Genomic DNA, 21,210 nt, shown 5'->3' on the forward strand with positions numbered 1-21,210 from the left:
GCAAAGTATGAGCCTAATCCCACAAATCTTATTCAAGTAAGTGATCCTTATCCATGCAAATGGTCACGGGTTTACACGTGTGACAAAGGGCGAGAGAATCGGGCTCTGTGTTTGTAGGCCCTGATCCTGCAGTAAGATTCACATGGGTATGTTAATAAAATGTAGCTTTTCAGGGTAGGGACAGTCTCTTATTGTGTGGCCATACGGGGCCTAGCACTATGGGGTCCCCAATCTCAGAGGCCTCTAGATGCCACTGTAATAGAGTAATAAGCACAATACAGTTTTTTCTGTAAGAAAAGTCAGTATATTTATGGTTTGCTTTATAAAAGTTACTATAATACAATGGTACATAGTATTCAATTCACAAAAATATGAACAAATATATACAGCATGACACATCCACAACAAAACACTTTCTTCAAAACAAGATACATACTGAGGACAGAATCTATATGCACAAAACATCCCTAAATTTATAAATTTGCTTAACAAAAGAGAAAGCAGAAATCCTAAATCTTCAAAGCAGAGATTTTTTAAAAAAGAACTTAAAAAAAAAAAGCAGAATTTTCATATATTGCAAACCATTTTACCTGCCTCCTTTTAAAGGAGGCCCTTAATCTTCACACTGTGAATTAAAACAACCTGTTTACAGAACCCATGAAACAGCAAGGAATGAGGGCAGCTTTTTGGGTTTTGTTTTTAAAACTGCCGATTGGAGTAGAGTGTCCTTTACAATGTGTTTCTTTTCACTTGTACAAATATTACAATTGCAATTAAAGAGGAAATTTATAAAAACAAAACATTAAATTGAAAAAATCCAGATGCAGATTTGCTTAAATACATTTTAGGTCGTCTATTAATAGACTGTACATATTTCCTTGCTTGAAATAAATAGATTTTGCACATTAGATTTCAGACTGGCAAAAAAAAAAAAAAGCCTCCACTTGGCATTCTTTTCTCTTCAGTTTCTTAATGCTTCTAATTTCATCTACTTGTTTGACCAAAAAAACAAAAAAAAATTTATACAGAATTTACATTATACAAAGCTTGACACAAGCTGTAAAAGCCACCAGCTCCTTTTCTATACGCATTCTTTCTCCCTCCCCCGTCTTCCTGACATGAGTTAGAGCTGGAATCTTCTTTTTAAAAAGAACTCCAAATTACAATAGTCACTTTTAATAAATTATTTACATGCTCTTGAAGTACAAAGAAATCAGCAAAAAAATTCAACATGTTTCTACAAGAAACAGTGTCTGAAGAGAAGATTCTTAAGTTTGCCTATGTACAGAAGATGCTTTTTTTTAAACTTCAAAATCCTTTTTTCCTTAAATTTTTATTTTATATAGAAATGCACTGAAATGATCCCTGAAAAAGGTCACAAAAACCAGAGCTGAATCTACTGTCTGCATTGTCAGAGTTTAAAAATGATGTTCTTGTAGAAATCAGCTGTTCTGTACAATATAAATATCTGCAAGAGGAGCCCCTTCCCACCCCTTGATAGTTACAGATTACTTATGGGACCCAACATAGTTCTGGAATTGGAAAATATTGGTTTGAAACTGACAGATAAATGAACACGGCAAGCAGGACATGCAGGTTTTTCAAGCAGAGAGGGCACCTGCTATATATGCTGATTTCGAAGGCATTTACAAACATAACTAAAGCCAGCGCATTCACGCTTGGGGACAATAATAAGGCTTGCAACTACATTTCCACAACTTTTGTGTTATTTTCTGGGATTGTTTCACGTAGCAGACACATTAAAGTGATTCAGTTTCAGGGGAGAAAATTTAACAGGGAACACATTCAGTCTATTTGTTTGTTGTTAATGTAAGCCCAAGCAGAATTAAGAATGTGGTCTTCAATTAAATACAGAAAAATACTTCTCTAAATACCCCCCCCAAAGAAGAATGCCTAGCAAGCTTTAATTTTAGTTTTTCTCCCCTCCTTGAACTACCCACATTGCAATGAGCTTTTAATGGCTATGGTAACACCCAGTTTAGCAGGGCATGAGGCTGTGCCAGCCGTGGGCTGATGTCTATACCTTCCACACTACGTTCTCTCCATTTTGCTCTACAATCTCAGATTTTGTAGGCTACCAGCCTTCGTAACTAGGGAAGAGTCATAAAATGCGTAACTGGTACGGCAGCCCAAATGCATATTTGTATCTATAGAGTGCCCAGACATTGCCCAACCAAGACCACATGAGTGACTTGCCAGGAATGAGGCAACCAAAACTAGTACGCATAAAATGGAGGCTATTGCTGCCACCCATTTAATGTCAGCTGAGACATCCTTTGGAGACTACAAGTCCCACCATCAAATACTCCATCCTGGCCCACTCAGAGGCTGCTCAATTCAAGATGGAAGCTTTGCATACTGGGCCCTGCAAGCCAAGATTCTGAAGGGAGACAAACAAACAAACAAAAAAGGAAGCATGAAGTCAGGCTTCTAAGCTCATATTTAGACTCTGAAAATACGTAACCTGGTTTTTCAAAAGTGCTGAGCACTCAGCTGCCCCCATGGAAGCAGTTGGGTGCTGAACACTTTCGGAAGTCAGGGTAGTTATTTAAAAGTCTAAATAGGGATTTAGGGATAACATTTTCAGAAGTGCCAGAGTGATGTAGAAGGTAATGGTATTTCAGCCCTTTTGAAAATTTCACCCTTGGAAACTAGTATTAGTTTCATTTTTTAAATCTTGGCCAGAGTCTCTATAGGCTGCTTCTCCTTAATAAAGACAAAGGCAATTGCATGTGGCCACCCTATCATCCCTCACAATCCACTGGGGTCATCAGTGTCATAGGAATCATATTGTACATGCAAACTGGACAATGTATTTGTAAGAATCCAATGTTGATACAGTAGCTTGAAGGGATGGAAAGGAAGAAGGCAGAGAAATGAATATGGGTTTGATATTCAGAACTTTAGTTCTGAAACACAAAGCTTTAGTGCAGTCCCCAAAGCCTTAGACATGCCAACTGGAGATACAGTATGAAAGGGAGAATCACATTAAAACAAATAAAGGGGCAGTTGGCTTAATTCCAAAATGCCCCCAACAAATCTGTAGTTATAACCAGCTCTCAAAGACAGAAACCACTTGTGCTTCTAATAAATTTACGTCTTTGGGTCACAAATACCCACTGCTGAGGAGACTTTTGGAAAGCATTTACTGGGGGGGAAAAAAAAATCACAAAAACAAAATAAAAAGGAGAGACTATTGCATGTCCAATCTCAGGGACAATGTAACTATCCTCAGCTAGAAACGCAGATAATATTAAGGCAGCTTGTATCAGTCATATATTCCAGCTCCGCTAGGCCTTTTGCTTGAAAATGAAATGAAATATAGAAGTCGACCCCATATTACATGCTACATACTGTAATACAGTCCTGGCAAATACATATGCAGTATAAATAACTCCTAAAAAACTCATTTCCAAGATTCCAACTTCTGATCATTGAAGCATGATCAGGCAGTAATCGTCACTAGACGGAAGAGACCATGAACTCCGTTGTCCAAGTTACTCTAAAGGGAAAAGATTTTTAGTTACTGGGATAACAGTACCAATTTCCCCTCTACAAACTATTTTTTTTTTTAAATGGCTTAGTACAACTAAGTTCCACTTGTAAGCAGGAGGAATTGAATACGGTTTGAAAGACTGATCTGCTTACCAAATAAATATTTCAGATCAAAATAAATACTTGCACTGGATTCTGGCTCATTTGAAATGGAACCCCTAGTATAAAACCGAGGATTTCATTACAACCTACGCTTACAGTGATCAAATATTTTCTAAAAGGAAAATAATGTTTTTATTTGGAAGTTAAACGTCTTAAAAAACCAATTTTCATACTGTACACAGTTTGGGACAGACTCCGATACCCTCACGCACTTTGAGCAGTGCCCTACTCCATAATTAGTCCTATTGAAATGAATGGGACTAATTTCAGGTACTGCTCAGTGTGAGAGAGTGGCAGAACATAGCCCTTTAGTAGTTGAACAAGAATCTCACCTATACAAGCACAGAGCAAACAGTCTGAATGAAAAGTCATGGAAGGGAGGGAAAAGAGGCTGCGTGTCAGGAGGCGAAGTTGGAAATAAACAACAAAAGAAACCCAGCCGCTGGTTTCTTACAGGGAAAGAAATCTCAGTGCCATCTTCTATGAACCGTTCTAGTAGTGTATGCTTAAAAGACAGTAAGATTTCTACAGCATAAACAATGACTGTACTGATCATTTAATTTCAGCTTCAGTATTTTGAATGAAAGAGAAATAGATCCACCCGAAATGAAGATACAGAACAGGCCATTTATCAAGCCACCTTTTGCGAGTAAGGACGAAGTAACTGATTAAACTTATTAATTATGCAGATTGTGGTATTAAATATTTTTTCTGTATGGTAATAGAACTATTGATCCCCCCAAAATACCAGCATGGCATGTGAAAATTAGAGGTGAGCCTAAGGCATTACGTTCAGGTCCATTACAGAGCTGAATATTCCCCTGCTTTCCAGGATGTTTGGGTCAGAGGAATTGATCAGGCCCATCTCTAAGGAAAAGGCAGGACAGTTTATTTATAGTCTCACTGTAGACACACCCAAGCATACTCACACGTGCCTACACACACGTGAGCACGCGCACACTCTCACACTCTCACACCCAAGCCTCTGGCTTGCTCTGTAACATCAACCATACATTTATTTACAGCTTACTCTGAAAAGTCTGTGCAATTTCAGCCAACCAAGCTCCCAACAACCCTTTATGGCATTTTCAGTCTCTGCTTCACATTTAAACGTTGAATGTCTTTTTCAAACAACAAACTGATGAGAAAAAGGTAGCAGCATTTATGGAAAGACAAAGGTTTACAACAACAACAACAAAGGTACCATTATCGTACGATGAGCAGTAATATAGAGACTGAACAGAGAGAAGCTAGTGTTTGGATATACTATGCCACGAAGTGGTAATCACCTTTTGTGTGTGTTGGATCTGACGAGGAAGAGCACCTGAAACGTGAAAAGTCCTAGTTATGCATGTGCGCTTTTTGCTTTCACTTGTGATCCTGACAGAAGTGCGAAACTTGCTTGGTTCTCTTCTCTCTCTTTTTTTCTTTTTTCTTTTTTTTGGCAAAGTGCAACCACACTTGGTTACTGCAGTTCTGACATGGCCGAAGGTGCAAGTCTGACGAGAAGCCTCGGGATTAGTTCAGGGTCCCCCTGCAGTTCTCAGAGCCGCACAGACATGGGATCTTTACATCCTCGATCGGAAACTTGTAGTCGTAAGTAATTTCCTCATTCACGTTGATGTGCTGCTTGGAGTAGATGACAATCTTCTTCTGAGACTCCACGGTGATGACTTTAGCATAACAATTTGGCTGCAGGGGTGACAAATCGGGAAAGGAGTTAATTTTCTGAAAGTTTTAGATTTGCAGGCTTCTTTTGCAGTTATTTAAATCAGCTGAGTTGTTGCAATTATTTTTACAGAGGGGCACAGGTACTTTTCCTGGGGCTGGGGTGTGGGGCTTTCACCTTCTCCTGCCATACTCAATTCCTCATAGCAATGAGAAGATTTATTGGGGGAATTAAGACAGAAAACAAAGTTCAGCCTTCACTATACTTCTTCCAAGGTACAAATAATGACAGTTTGTACAGTCAGCATGAACGGCTCCTACAGGCTTTGGAATCTCAGGTGGGCGGCAGTAATGACTCAGACACCCAAATTATTATTACTTATTGAGTGCACACAGTCTGCCCAGTACTGTACAGAACACAGGTGAAGGCAGAGTCCCTGCCTGGAAGAGACAGACAACCCTGTTCCTACGTGAACACCATTTGGAGGCTGTTTCCGTAGCAGTGCTGTTTTGTTTTAAATACACTTTCTCCAAACCCCGTGCAATAGTGTCTCTCCAGGACCCTTAGATACAGTCGGGTTTCTGGGGCCAAATTCAGAGCTGACTCTAAATTGGTGTAACTTACATCTTCCAGTCCCCTCATACCAGTTCTTGAGCCACATCAGCTTATCAATATGTTGATTACAACTCCTATTAAACATCATCATCTCTGAGTAAAACTGAGTGTCTGGCTGGTTTATCTGTAAGTACAAGCCAACTCTCGGAAGCATAAGCAAAGTGATACTTACATTGCAGCTATGATTAATAAACCTGGCAAAGTTTCCACATTTTGTTGCATCAATGATGGTGTCATGGTCGACCCTGAACATGTAACTGCTCCCAATGCCTTCATCTTCGTATCGTTTCTCTCGCATGTCTGCAATGACCTACCGGGCAAACCAATTGTCGAGTCAGCGTGTGCCATAGAGACAGGCAGTAAAGTACAACGGATTTATATGCAGTCAATTTAAAAGGCTCAAACCAAAACTCCCATTCAGGATTTTAAAAGATATTTACGACCCCAAATTATTCAAGAGAAGATAGGCTTAGAATTCAAAGGACAGGCATTTAGGATGGGATTTTCAAAGATCAGGCACTGAATTTCAAATGGGATTCAGCACCTAATTCCCCTGGACTTTGGAAAAGCCTGCTTTACATTTTAAATCCACACACCACTGAAACCTATATGGAGGACAACACTCGGCAAGGCCCCTTGCTCTACACTGAAAAAGATTGTAAGACTCCAAAAATGCTATGACCAGCTCATGTGAGAAGGAACGTGTATCTAAGAACCCACGTCCCAGTCGCTTGTATTCCTTTCATCACATCCCGCTCAATTTCTGCCTTGACAATACTTCTAAAGTAAAATCGGACTCTGCATGTGGATTTTAGAGAACTTTAAAATTACGCTCTTAAACCAGAAATTTGGTCAAGGCAAAATTTCCAAAAAGAGCCCCTGCACGATACAGGCAGAGAACAGCTTCTGTGAACAATGCACAGCTCTGAAATCTGCCAAGGGTAGGGCTTGAACTCACAGTGCATCGGTGCAGCTGAGGCTCAATGAGTATAACGTGTAACCCTGAGCTGCCTGCACCCCCAGGAGCAGCTCCAGGCACCAGCGCACCAAGCGTGTGCCTGGGGCAGCAAGCCGTGGGGGGCGGCCTGCCGGTCGCTGTGAGGGCGGCAGTCAGACTGCCTTTGGTGGCATGCCTGGGGGAGGTCTGCCGGTCCCGCAGCTTCGGGGGGCAAGTATGCGGAAGGCGCAGGACTGGCGGACCTCCCGCAGGCATGCCGCCGAATCCGTGTTACCTGCACTTGGGGCAGCAAAATACATAGAACCGCCCCTGTGCACACCCTATGGCTTCAACAGAACTCAAGTCTTGCCACACGTGCAATTTCTCTGGTTTAGACACACCAGCTTAGCTTATGCTGACCTGGAGTTCCAAACTTTACTCTCAATAATTTATTCAGCAGTGCTTCCCCACTGCACAAGCTGAGAACAATCCCATGGGACTGTATCATCTGGGGGAAGATCAGAGCATTAGTTTGAGTCCCAGATGTGGGCAACAAAATGTCAAGAGAATCGTGTGATTTTTTTGTAAACAGCTGATGTTTATGGGGTGGGAGGAGCTGTATCTCAGGAACCCAATTGCTCAAATGACCCCAAATTTGGATTTTAGAGCCCTTACAATAATCATCTTTCAAAAAGTAGGTTACTCTCAGCCTTATCTATAGCACAGCTTCTTCATGTCTGTGTCTCATTTGACTTAGAGATTGTATGTTTGTCCAGAGCAGTCAATGGGTAGCTAAAAGGCTGTGTAAATTTATGGCACTCTATTAAAAATAAAAAAAAGACAAAAATTCTGAGAATAAGTCTGGATTTAATCCTGTTTCAAGAAATTCTGCTTCAGACTACATTTATTGGGGATTCTAAACAACTTTTTTTTTTTTTTTTTTTAAAGCACACGGAGGGTTTGCCACTCAGCACTAAAGAGACCATCCAGTTCATCATGGGAACAAAAGTATTTTAAACTTGTCTTATCAAAAATCATAAATTGGAGTCTTCTATCTTACTCTCATTTCCAAACAGATGTGACATAACATCATCAATAGGATTCTCCACAATGATTTTGCCTTACATATGTTACTCTCTGAAATGGTTTCCAGAGAACAGGCAGGAGGAAACAGAGCAAGAGAACTGACCCATGCACAAAAACCCCAGAAGAAACACTCAAGATGTATGCATTATGTGGTATTGAAAGCCTCAAGGAATCTTTAGTGTTTGTGAATTTACAAGCGGGATGGAGAAGATGAATAAAACCAGGTAGGTATGAAGAGCGATGCTACTGAGGACAGATACATGTGGCCTTCCACACTTCATGAAGTAGAGGTCTTCCACTCTGACTGAGTCATGGCAAAGGCCCTGTGGTCACCCATGGGGAAATACAGCTCACCTGTCTGATGTTCTGACCCACATATTCAATCACCATCTCGTCAGCTGCAATGGGCTCCATAGCAAAAAGGCCCCAGTCATGAATGTGACTCTTGCAGAATTTTAGCTTTTTCTTCCGGAACTGCGTACAAAACAACCCCAAACCATCATGAGCAAAAAAGGAAACAGCAATCCGCACAGTACACAACACATACGAAAGAGCATCTGCAGTGTGTTCTATGCCACAAGTGGGACATTTCAGCATGTGGCACCTGACTCTATAGTTAAATCAGACTATTAATTACCTCCACATTAGCTGTGAAAAGGAGCATAGTCTAGTGGTTAGAGAAGGGAAGACGTCTTGATTCTTGGGTTCTACTCCCAGCCCCGCCCCGATTCACTGCGTGTTCTTGTGCAAGTTGGTAGAACAGGCCCTTTTGGGCTATATCTCCTTTGCACTAGTGTCTAATGGGCTGTAGTAAGCACACACTTTTGGTCTGGGGCTCAGCTCCATTTGGTCATTGATTGCCTGGTTCCTGTTTTACTGTCACTGCCTATCATGTGTTAAACCCCCCAGGTTATATACACTGATCTCTGCCCCATGGATTTCCCTTTGATTTGCTCCTTTCCATTCCATGTAGGTGTTCGAACATTAGATCAAAGAGATCTAGCAATTGTATTGTTTGGAATTTGAAGTGCATTTAGTGCTCCCAAAAGTCAGTAATACCCCAGGCCAAAGTACCTCAAACTACCTGCTGTTCTGAAGAGACAGTGCTACTAAGGGGCGAGAAGACAGTTCAGTCTGGAAATCCCTTCCAAACCCTCACTGAGACGACAAACAAGGGTGCCCAAATGTGGAGGAGGTTTTTGTGATGTGAATACCTGTCCACTAGGAACTGGACTGAGATCACCATCTAATTTCACACAGGCTACACAGCCATCAGATGGTAACTGCTTCTGGTTACTACTGACCTGAACTAGATTGGAACCCACCATTTACAGATGAGTCTCTTTGTCCCATTATCAACCCCCTTGTTCATGCAGTTGGACATATTGTACTAAGTAGCTCTTGCTACCAGACATACTGCTAAGGCGTAATACACAGTTTAATGTCATAAGAAAATATATGGCATCACAGCTAGATTTATAAACCACATGTTTTGTCATCGATCTGTGGCTTTTAACGGGCCTGGCCTTAGCTTATTCCTAACCAGCACCCGACCTGTGCTCTCCAATTCACAGAATAAAAATCTGGATGCGTGACCTACCTTCAGTTGGTTAAATTTGAGTAGGTCGCTGTCACAGCTACCAGTGAAGGATGAGAGAAGCCGGCGTTGCTCTGACCTCCTCTCAGAGCCAGCACGGGTGGAAGCATGAGGTTGGGCAGGAATGCTCATTCCCTGCAAACAAGGAAGAACAGTTTAGGAGTTGCAATTTTAAAAGATCTGGGGAAACCCATCTGTACATTTCCCAGAGACAAGTGAGAGATGAAAGTCGAGCCAGTGAGGACTTTGATGCACATCCTCACACATGCAGTACATATCTCATCACAGAATCAGAGTAGAAAACAGAGTAGAAACTATTGGATTAGTTAACACAGTCTGCCCTGGCTAGTGAAAAACCCCTCCCGACAGTATATTTGCAGCATGGTCTACTAAGTAAAGCAGGTTTCAGAGCGTCTGGACTCCTGGGTTCTACTTCCAACTCTGCCACAGAACACAGAAATAGTAAGACTTGATCAACTGGTCAGTTGCCAGTGGTCTATGTAGCCCAGTATTTGGTTTCTGACAGTGGCAACTACCAGATGCTTTAGAAGAAGGTGCAAAACCCTCATAATGGACACATACTGACTAATTTGCTTTTAGAGGTAAGTTTCTTCCTAATCCTAGTCAGTCAGTGGTTGGCTGTTCCCTTGCAGCAGGAGGTCTTGTATCCCTTCTAACGAGATTTTTTTTAATCCTACCTAATACAATTGTGGAGTTTCTCATTATTCATATAAAGTCTAATCCCATCTTGAATACTACACTAAACTCTTGGCCTTACTGACACCTTCTGGAAATTACTTCAGTAAGTTAGTTATGCTTTGTGTAAAAGAATATTTCATTTGATCAGTTTTAGACTCAATAACTTTCAATTTCACAGAATGTCCCCTTGTTCTTTCATTATGAGAAAAGGTAAATAGGAGCACTTGATTTGCCTACTCTCTGTCACTGATCAATTTGATTACCTTTATCACCTCCCCTCTCTAACGAAACAGTCACAGTTTCTGAAGTAATGGGTCTATTACAGGAGAGGGTGGGGAAGGTTCTGTGCCCTGCAATGTGCAGGAGGTCAAGTTAGATAATTGTGATGGTCTCTTTCTGACCTTAGAGTCTATGAGTCTTCAGTATCTCTTCATATACAAATCTTTCCATTCCTCTAATCACTCTATAACACCTCCTTGCCCTGCATCATGATACTTTGGTACATGCAGCCCCAATAAAGTATTTTAGATCTATATTGAAAACCAGATTCCTCAATTCCCAAAGGACTTCCAGAATGATAAACTATACATATACATAAGGATCGCTTCACTTCTGCCACCGTGGAAATACCCCTGCAATAGGGTGCAATGCAGCAGTCACTGAGAAAACACCAGTGACAATGCAGAACAGTTTAGGGGAGGAGATGAAGGACACCATATATAGCTCTACCAGCAGGGACATTTACGTAGCAGAATGCGTTTCCTCATATTGGAATTTGGCCAGGACACAGGGGGAAGACACCCCCACTCTTACAGAAAATAGCCTGAGACCTTTGATGACCTTGAATCAATAGAATCTCTGTTTTATTTCTCATCTGAAAGGCAATACTTCCAACAGGGAAAGCCATACTGGGGCACTGGCTTAATTCCATCTCAGAAAGGAGAGTTACTAACACATTTCAAGACAAATCCAGTTAATACAAGGAAGCAGTCAGCAATGAGAGTCTCCTTACTTGTGTATCAGCTGGTGGCTCCTCTGCAAATGCACGACTATTGTTGAGGTATTTAAGTTTGTCCTTCTTATCAATTTTGTAATAGCCTTCACTTCGTGCACAACCGGTAACATGTTCCCGCATGCCATCATCCCGCTTCTTCTTCTTCGGGGTAGAAAAGCTAGTAGGTGGAACTAAGTTAAGGAGAAACCCAGCTACACATGGAAATCAGACAACAAAACACTCTGCTTGGTATTTGGTTCTTACAGCCATGTAGGCAATTTCAATGCTATTTAAAAAAAAGAAGAAAGAAAGAAGGAAATTAAGACCATTTGCCAGAACAAGCTGCTAGAGAAGTGGAAATCTAACTGTCAGGCAACTGGACACTGGAAAGGTTTGCACGTTTGCTTTTACAGGTTTTAGGATTCGTCAAATGAAAGTGGTTTCCATCTAATGGTTCTGTGGTGACCATGTCAAGTGAGTTTGGGCATCTCAGTCTACTTCTCTGTAGACAAAGGACATCATCACTATTGGCACTAGTTGATAGTCTCCACAAAGAGGCCAGGGATTGTATGGGCAACAAAGACCAAACTAATTGCTCACCCCAAGAGTTGGGTCCCTTAAGGTAAAGGATGGGGCAGAGTGGTAGTGGGACAAGTTAGCACTGCTATTTTCCATGCTATACGTGATCAATAGCTACTGAAAGAACTTCAGCCTCCAGGGCCAACAATCTGGTACCTTCCATGAGCTCAGAAAACTAAATAGTTTTTAGGGCAACCCCACATCCCTACACGAGAAACGGACATTTCTTTATTTGTCACTATAATGCTCTGGGACAGCAAAATACATTAAAACACAGAATAATGAAGAAATCTAATGAAATGGAAGAGAGGAATGGGCCCATCTGTCAAGAAAAGGCTGTTTGGAAGAGGACTTCTGCAAAGTACATGACCATGGACAGAGAGAGAGGAGCCAGCTGAGCACCTGGCTAAGCAGTTTGCTCTGTTTTTATGACATTTCCCACCCACATGTATTGTTCCTAGAACTTCCTCACAACATCTCAGACTTTGGTCAAGACACCACGAACATATCACGGCAGCAAAGAATCATCACTTGATATAGTGCTAGAGAAGGCAAGGAGACACTCCCTCTCTCAAAGCTAGCTCCTGATTAGCCTTAATAGCACAGCTCCCCGGACTTTCACAGGAGCAGAACCAGGTCAAGCAGATATTCCAAACCCCATTCTGCACTCCTAATTGGCCAAGCAAAATTTAGGACTCGTTTGGTTATAATATTAAATGTTCACCCACACCCTTCCTCTCCCTAATATGGACCTATATAGAAAACAGCACTGTGCAGTGGTTGGAGCTGCGGACGGGAACAAAAGATTATATTCTCTGCTCTGCCACCAATCCCAGCTGACTCTGGGTGACAAAATTCACTTCTCTGTGCTTCAGTTTCCACAACTGTGCAATTCCAATGATAATGATTTTTCTCCCCATACAAGGGTATGACAAGGATTCATGAATGTTTGTTAAGTGCTTTGAGGTTCCAGGTCAAGGCAATACAGGAAGACAGAGTATTATTATATCACATTATATTGCAAGACTATTAAAACAGTTACGACACCAACTTTCATTTTCACCAGATGGCCCTAAAACAAGCTCTTCAGTTCAGTAAACCTTGCCTACAAGGATTTATTGTCACTATAATAAAATAGGGAAAGAACAAGTTAAAAATTACTTTGATAAGTTAGATGTCTTCAAGTCACCAGGGCCTGATGAAATGCCTCCCAGAATGCTCAAGGAGCTGACTAAACCATTAGTGATTATCTTTGAAAAGTCATGGAAGACGGAAGAGATTCCAGAAGACTGGAAAAAGGCAAATATAGTGTAATCGATAAAAAGGGAAATAAGGACAACTTGGGGAATTACAGACCAGTCAGCTTAACTTTTGTACCTGGAAAGATAATGAAGCAAATAATTAAGTAATCAATTTGCAAACATCTAGAAAATAATAAGATGATAAATAACAGTCAGTATGGATTTGTCAAGAACAAATCATGTCAAACCAACCTGATAGCTTTCTTTGACAGGGTAACAAGCCTTGCGGAGGTGGGAAGCGGTAGACATGATATATCTTGAGTATAGTAAAGCTTTTGATTCTGTCTCTCATGACCTTCTCATAAACAAACTAGGGAAATGCAACCTAGATGGAGCTACAATAAGGTGGGTACCTAACTGGTTGGAAAACCGTTCCCAGAGAGTAATTATCAGTGGTTCACAGACATCCTGGAAAGGCATAACAAGTGGGGTCCAGCAAGGATCAGGTCTGGGACCGGTTATGTTCAATATCTTCATCAATGATTTAGATAATGATGTAGAGGGTACATTTATAAAGTTTGCAGATGATACCAAGCTGGGAGAGGTTGCAAGTGCTTTGAGAATAGGCTTATAATTAAAAATGATCTGCACAAACTGGAAAAATGGGCTAAAGTAAATAGAATGAAATTCAATAAGGACAAATGCAAAATACTTGACTTAGGAAGGAACAATCAGTTGCATACATACAAAACGCGAAATGACTGCCTAGGAAGAAGTACTGCAGAAAGGAATCTGCGAGTCATAGCAGACCACAAGCTAAATGAGCGTCAACAGGGTTACGCTGTTGCAAAAAAAAAAAAAAAAAAAAAAAAAAGCAGCGGACATCATTCTGGGATGTAGTAGCAGGAGTGTGGTAAGCAAGACACAAGCAGCAATTCTTCTGCTCTACTCTGCGCTGATTAGGCCTCAACTGGAGTAGTGTGTCCAGTTCTGGATGCCACATTTCAGGGATGTGGACAAATTGGAGAAAGTCCAGAGAAGAGCAACAAAAATGATGAAAGCTCTAGAAAACATGAACTAGACTGAAGAAGATTGAAAAAATTGGGCTTGTTTAGTCTGGAAAAGAGAAGACTGAGGGGGGACATGATAACAGTGTTCAATTACATAAAAAGTTGTTACAAGGAGGAGGGAGAAAAATTGTTCTTAACCTCTGAGGATAGGACAAGAAGCAATAGGCTTAAATTGCAACAAGGGAGGTTTAGGTTGGATATCAGGAAAAACTTCCAAATTGTCAGGGTGGTTAAGCACTGGAATAAATTGCCTAGGGAGGTTGTGGAATCTCCATCATTGGAGATTTTTAAGAGCAGATTAGACAAACACCTGTCAGGGATGGTCTAGATAATACTTAGTCCTGTCATGAGTGCAGGGGACTGGACTAGATGACCTCTCGAGGTCTCTTCCAGTCCTATGATTAGTAAGCATTTGAAATAACCACTGAAAACAGGTTACTGTACACATCACTATTTTATGTCTAAAAATTAACAAAAATTATCTTCTATATTTGCAAACTGGGTTAGTTAAAAAAAAAAGTGAAAAATGAAACTGACTGGTCCTAAAGTGTAGCTAACTAGCACAGTTTAATTGTCTAAGCTGAGAATGCAAAAATAAACAAAAGATTAAATTAACAAATTTTCATTTACTATCTACAGCTTGGATTACTAACATAGGTAAGTTTTTTTGCCCCAAAACAATGTAACTTGTCAGTATCCTGTCAAGACATAACGGCCTTCATAAACCTTGATAATGGAGTTTTCTTGTAATAAAATCACCATCAGCCAAATGAAGCATCCTCCCGACGGGTACACATTTATAATGTACTTCAAAAGCAGCATTAACATACAACTGTATTTAGATTGTAGCAGTTATACACATGATTATGTGCACTTCTGGAAGAAGGAATCTGTGTAAAAGTAGAATTCTGTTGTCTGATTGGAAGCATATGTTCATAAACATGTGCATGAAACTCACAACCCTTTAGCTCGATCCAGGAATGCACCCTGCCCTTATATGACCTCCTTCTAATACTACAGGATTGAAGCAGAAGGTCTGGAATTAGCAAAAACAAATGGCCTTGAAAGTGCCCTTCAACCCTGTATTTGATACCTTGTTATAAGAAATCCAAGTCCTGTAGAGTTACTTTTATAAAGTCACCTTATAATGAAATAGGATTGGATACACTGATGGGAAGTTACAATCAAGTTTTTAAACTGTATTAGACAGTGGCCTCAAGGGAGTGTGTTAGAACAGGAATGGGCAAACTATGGCCTGGGGCTGCATCTGGCCCTCCAGACGTTTTAATCCAGCCCTCAAGCTCCCGCCGGGGAGTGGGGTCTAGGGCTTGCCCCACTCTGCGCAGCTCCCAGAAGCAGCTGCATGTCCCCCCTCTGGCTCCTACGTGTAGAGGCAGCCAAGGGGCTCCATGCGCCGCCCCTGCCCCAAGTGCCACCCCTGAAGCTCCCATTGGCCAGGAACCGCGACCAATGGGAGCTGCAAGGGTGGCGCCTGCGCACAAGGCAGTGCGCAGACCCACCTGGCTGTGCCTCCACATATGAGTCAGAGGGGGGGACATGCCGCTGTTTCTGGGAGATGCTTGAGGTAAGTGCTACCTGGAGCCTGCACCCCTGACCCCCTCCTGAACCTCAACCCGCTGCCCCAACCCTGATCCCCCTCCCACCCTCCAAACCCCTTGATCCCAGCCCAGAGCATCCTCCTGCATCCCCAATCCCTCATCCCCAGTTCCACCCCAGAGCCCTCACACACACACCCCCCAGCACCCCAACCCTCTGGCCCAGCCTAGAGCCCCCTCCTTCACCCTGAACTCCTCATTTCTGGTCCTACTCCAGAGCCCTCACCCCCTCCCGCACTCCAACCCCCAATTTCGTGAGCATTCATGGCCCACCATACAATTTTCATACCCAGATGTGGCCCTTGAGCCAAAGAGTTTGCCCACCCCTGTGGTAGAATAACATTTGTTAACGGAAGGAATTTATCTCAAATGTCGCCATTATGCGAATTACCAAATACATCATACACGCACTCACAAAACCTTCCTTTCCAGGACCATCATTCCTACCCTCAGCTGTCCAGTTCTCCTCTTCTTATCCCAGTCTTCCCTAGCAAGTAATGTACTATTAATTTAGATGTCAATTACTTAAATCTTATAATATTTATTTTTTGCAAATGAGTTTTCAAATAAGGAAGACAAATGGTATTCAATAAAGTGGATTTTGTAAAGACTTCATCCCAAAAACTAAAAGGGGTGTGGGGTGCAGTTAATTTTGTCTCCTTCTTGGATATTTTCTATCAATTAAAAAAAATGCATTTTAAGGCTATTATGCAAGCCATAAAAAGGCAGAAAATTAAAAGTTTAAGCCAACACGCTGCCCTTAAGTCATGTCCTTTGGAATGGAAAAAAATAATGAAGAATGAAAAATGCAGTGTCAGCCTGAACCTTGAACTTCCTACCTTTTGTTACTCTGAGTCACATGAACATTTTTAAATGAAGAGGAAACCATGTTTTACATGGAATCAGAAGAGATGGGATATTTTACCCTACTGACTGTATCCATACGTAGTCCTATGAGGGGAAAATTATGATTAAAACAATAACCAATACACTGCCTCTTCCAAGGCAAACATTATGCTTTAGGTTCAATCCAGAATCTCGGTGTGAAAGGATATAAGGATGGTATACCCAAAGGGTATCGTTGAGCCAGTCCATACCATTATCTTGCTGTAACAAGCGATCATACGTGATACACATGAACTTGATATCTTCCTCATCTATTCCTCCATTCCAGATATCATACAAAATGGTCATCTCCTCGAACTCAGAGCGGGGCCTAAAGTGGGGCCGATGGGGAGAATATTCAGGGGAAGGAATCACTGGGATGTCCTCAGGTGCCTTTTTCTGCCTCCGCCATTGTCTTTTAGGTTTCACGTGAATCTCCTCTTCTTTGAAGTCCTCATTCCACTGATTCTCTAGTTCCTTAAATGGAAGTTTCTCTGCTATGGCCTCCGGGATTACCTTCTCATGGAAGCTGTCATTCCTGAAGTCTAGGGTGACTGCTTCAGGATCTTTCAATCCATAAAAAGCATCAGGATGCCCACCCAACAACTCTTTGCTTGCAGCACTTTCAGTCAAAGCAACTGGGACAGGAGGATGTTCTGAAGTTTTGCTGGGGTAGGCCTCCAATGAGAGGACCGAAGGAGGTGATCGTTTCGGCCGGCCTGGTTTCCTTTTGGTGGGCAGAGAGGAAGGAGTAGGAGGGAGAGGAAGAGACACAGTAGGCGCTTCTGGGGAGAGCAAAATGGATTTCACGGCTACCTTGCTCTCCTCTATGGATGTCTTTCCATCCACTGGCACACATGGCAGGGCTGCTACAGATACTGGCTCGTCAGGTGGCAAATCTATGTCTGTGTGGAAATCAGTTTCTGGAGGGCTAGCAAAGGGAATTGGGGAGGGAACACTGTTCATGCTGACCGTTCGGGAAGCACTATGAGGTTCTTTAAAACATTTCTCCTCTGGCTCATCTTCTGATGGTTTCTTGCCAGACAAAAGGCAAGGAAGGTTTGCACCAGGCTCTGGGAAAGTAGGCGTGAAATTAAAATCCCTCCCAGGAGTCCGAGGAATGCCACTATTAATCCCAGGAGACTGGGATGGATATGAAAAAGGGCTGCCTGGGACTTGAGGGGAACTTAAAGTCAAGCTGCTTCCCGTAAGGGGAGCATCACTTCCAGGGGTGGCTGGAATAGTGTCCGTACTCTGTGACTTTGCAAAGCCATGTGAAGACTTGGCCATAATATCCCGCCCTGGAGTCCTAGGAAGCTCCTCTTCCAGAGCTGTTTTGGTCACAGTTAACTGTTCAGGGAAATTTTCTGGAGGGAGTAACGGTTCCTCTTTACTAGGTGTTGTTGGAAGGGGAAGTGTAGAGGGTGGCATCTTATGAGCTGGAAGTATGGGAGTATCAGAATCCGAATGGACCACTATGTCCCGTCCAGGAGTCCAAGGCAGTCTCTCCTCCTCCTCCTCTGCTGTGAGTAGAAGCTTTCCTGTAACTCGGGCTTCGAAGTCACTATCATCAGACTTACTGAAGAAGCGGCTCTTACTGGGTAGAGGTTCTTCAAATACCCCCACTGGTGCTGAGAGACAGTGATTCTCTTCTTCATCTTGAGAGTCAGGCTTTGGACCCTCTAATATCTTAGGCTCCAACTCGATATCCAGTTCAGACTCTTCCACTGGAGAGAAAAACAAAATGAGCTCCATTCAGTTCTTAGTAATTTCCCAGCGTGGGCATGTTAAAGATGCTGCAATTACAAAACCAGCTCATATCCACTGGGAGGCTTTAAAAACTGCCACTTTTCCCATTTTGGAAGTGTAGAGAGGAGAGTAATTAGGACCCAGAAGTGACCACAGTTATCCCGAATGGACCATCAGAAAACATACTTTTAATTTGGGGACTAGCTTCTCTAGAGGCTAGAACCAAGGTTTGCAGCTTACAAAACACTTGGCTTACAAAAAACTTGGCTGGCTTCTTACTTCCATAAAAAACATGAGTGAATTATTGGGGAAAGGCTGTTAGTAAGTAGGCTGTAAGAGCCTTAAGATGTCCTTAGTTTTGTTTTTTTCCAGGAGGTAGTAAATTAACTGGAGAGCCAGCAAGAATGGCAACGGAGCAAAGGGGAAGTGTAATGCTCTTGAACGTAACATGGAAGAAATGGGAGACCCCTGTAATGAAATGTGGATACACTCGGTTGGTATCACTGAGGCAATTTATATGCTGCTCTAGCTGTAACACTCTCATTTGCTTATATTTTATATACCTCCGTAGGGCCTAGGGCCAAAAGGAACTAACACTCCATCTATGAGGCAGTTTGAAATAACCTTTTCAAGAGGAAAAAGGAAGGCGTGTGGAAATGTCTGGCCAGTCAGAGGGTTCTCTCAGGTCTATGCTAAGGAGCTAATGTGAAACCGGAATTACTGACCTTTGCAGGGAGCTCGGACTCATTTCACTCTTAAGCAACTGCATTGGGATGTCTTGATAGGAAGCACCAATGCTATAGATTTCTCCTGCATTCTAATATGCCACCTCTAATGAAGATTCCCTACATTAGCGCAACCTTCCCTGTGGCTGTGTCCAGAATGTATCATAGACTCTCCCTGTGTCCTCTAAGGACAAGAGATTGTTCCAAAAAGTAGTTCCTTCTTTGTCCCCAAGTGGTGAGCCTATGGCCAGCACAGAGCTTCTAGGTCGCACGGCAGCCCAGGAGAGAATGGCTGAGCAGGGAGCAGAATCCAGTCCCCCGCATGGTGGTATTTTGCACAGCCTGTAGATTGTCAAGCTTTACCCACCTCGCTCCTATTTTAATAACAATTAAAAAAAAATCTCCTGGAGATTGTCTTCACACATAACAAACAACTCTGTGAATTTAAGGAAGACACCAGAAGACCAATTTCCTTCTCCTGGCAATGCTGGGACAAATGTTAATTTACACGGGAGCTAAGTGAAAAACCCCTAATGTAGGTCTGCAATTCCACCCCCCTCAAGCCCTATTAAGTGTCTCTTTCCATTCCCCAGCCACACAGCCCCTTTAGAACCAAAGCACTAAAGAAGCCATTTCATGGCTGTCGTTAAATTTAGAGTCCTAGTGCTCATCTACAAAGCACTTCATAGACTAATTCTATGGTACCTCATAGGCCACTTATTCATTCTATACTGTGATAAAACACTCACAGCACTGCGTCTTAGAGCCTGGGTCAGCGGCCTCGGGCTCATGCTGTGGGACTAACAATAGCAGTTTAGATGTTCAGGCTCATGCTGGAGCCTGGGCTCTGACATACAACCCCACTCCCAGCCCCCTTCGTAGGGTCTCAGAGACCAGGCTCCAGCCTGAATCTGAACGTCCACATGGCAAATTTACAGTCCTCCTGCCCAAGCCCACTGATTTAGGCTCTGAGATTCAGTGCCACGGGTTTTTTATTACTGTGTAGACATGCCTTAAGACAGTTATGCTCCAGAAGGACACTGCCACTAACCTGGCTAGAATAAGACTCTTGGGTGCAATGCACAGAGCATTTTCAGCAGCAGAACTCCAGCTGCAGAACACCTTTACCAGATGATCAAAAGCTCAATCCAGACCTCCTTCCCCAGTGAGGACATCTCCAGGATCAATCAATTATTGGGGAGATAAGGAGGAGGAAAGGACAAGAGGGGCACCGAAAATATGCTGTGAGAATACTGTACTTTGATACTACAGCAACAGATGACAAAATACATTAACACACTGTACCTGCTACACATATAGGAGACGGCACTAGGTTTACTTCCTGGTCTCTCTCCGTGACCACCAAACCTTCAGCAGCAGTAGATTCCTCTGGCACTTCACCACTTTCATCTTCCCGTTGCTTGGTTTCTTCCATCTCTTCCTCTTTTACTGTCATAGTTGGTGCCTCTAGTGCCAGGCTTGTTGCTTCCATATAGTCATCCACTGGAAACAGCTCCAGGATGGTCTCTTTTTCTTCATCTGCTAGTTCATGACTAGCAGACTCAAGCTCTATTTCAGCAGCCATGGCTTCTCTATCTTGGTCTTCAGCCGTCACCTCTTCTTCCTCCTCCTCCTCCTCCTCATCCGAGTCAGAACTTGACTCAAATTCTGAGGAGTCCTCACTTTCATCAGATGATTCAGCTTCAGCTTTGGAAGATGTGGGACTCACTACATCTTCTGCAAGGATAAGATGTTATTATTATTACTGTCCTATTATGACCTCATTAAACAATCATGTGAAACTACAGAAATTAATCCCCTTGACAGGGTTTTTGGGGGATTTCTCTTGATTTTCAAGGGTTTCCTTAGACAAAAATATAGCTCACTTTTAGAAGAAAAATCAGTGTGGGAAAATATTTTTTCCTTGAATGAAATAAAACAAAACTGTCTTCCTCTGAAGCTCTGTGCTCCCAGAGAAGAGCTTCTAGATAGCATGGGAAACATTGGTGTCTGCTTGTACCCTGGTAGTGAATATGGATGAGAGCACGTGGGGAAACTATTCTCTGCACT

At 42.4% G+C, this 21,210-nt stretch overlaps 1 protein-coding gene across 2 annotated transcripts in view; it reads right to left on the reverse strand.

Moving 5' to 3' along the window:
- Positions 1-537: 537 nt before the first annotated feature.
- SETD1B (SET domain containing 1B, histone lysine methyltransferase) overlaps positions 538-21,210 on the reverse strand; it is a 68,893-nt gene continuing 48,220 nt past the window's right edge. Inside the window, exons 12-19 of one of the 2 annotated variants that reach the window (XR_004002950.1) lie at positions 20,446-20,877; positions 16,837-18,393; positions 11,294-11,460; positions 9,586-9,717; positions 8,340-8,459; positions 6,135-6,272; positions 4,968-5,370; positions 538-3,523 (exon numbers count right to left, since the gene is read on the reverse strand). Coding sequence is in view for 1 of the 2 variants with exons in the window: in XM_030582574.1 (XP_030438434.1) it covers positions 5,197-5,370; positions 6,135-6,272; positions 8,340-8,459; positions 9,586-9,717; positions 11,294-11,460; positions 16,837-18,393; positions 20,446-20,877 (2,720 nt within the window). In the remaining variant the exon portion in view is untranslated. Of the gene's footprint in view, positions 5,371-6,134; positions 6,273-8,339; positions 8,460-9,585; positions 9,718-11,293; positions 11,461-16,836; positions 18,394-20,445; positions 20,878-21,210 lie in introns of both variants that reach the window. The other variant, XM_030582574.1, reaches the window with a different exon arrangement.

Source organism: Gopherus evgoodei, chromosome 13, assembly GCF_007399415.2.
Source record: "Gopherus evgoodei ecotype Sinaloan lineage chromosome 13, rGopEvg1_v1.p, whole genome shotgun sequence".
NCBI classification, from domain to species: Eukaryota; Metazoa; Chordata; order Testudines; family Testudinidae; genus Gopherus; species Gopherus evgoodei.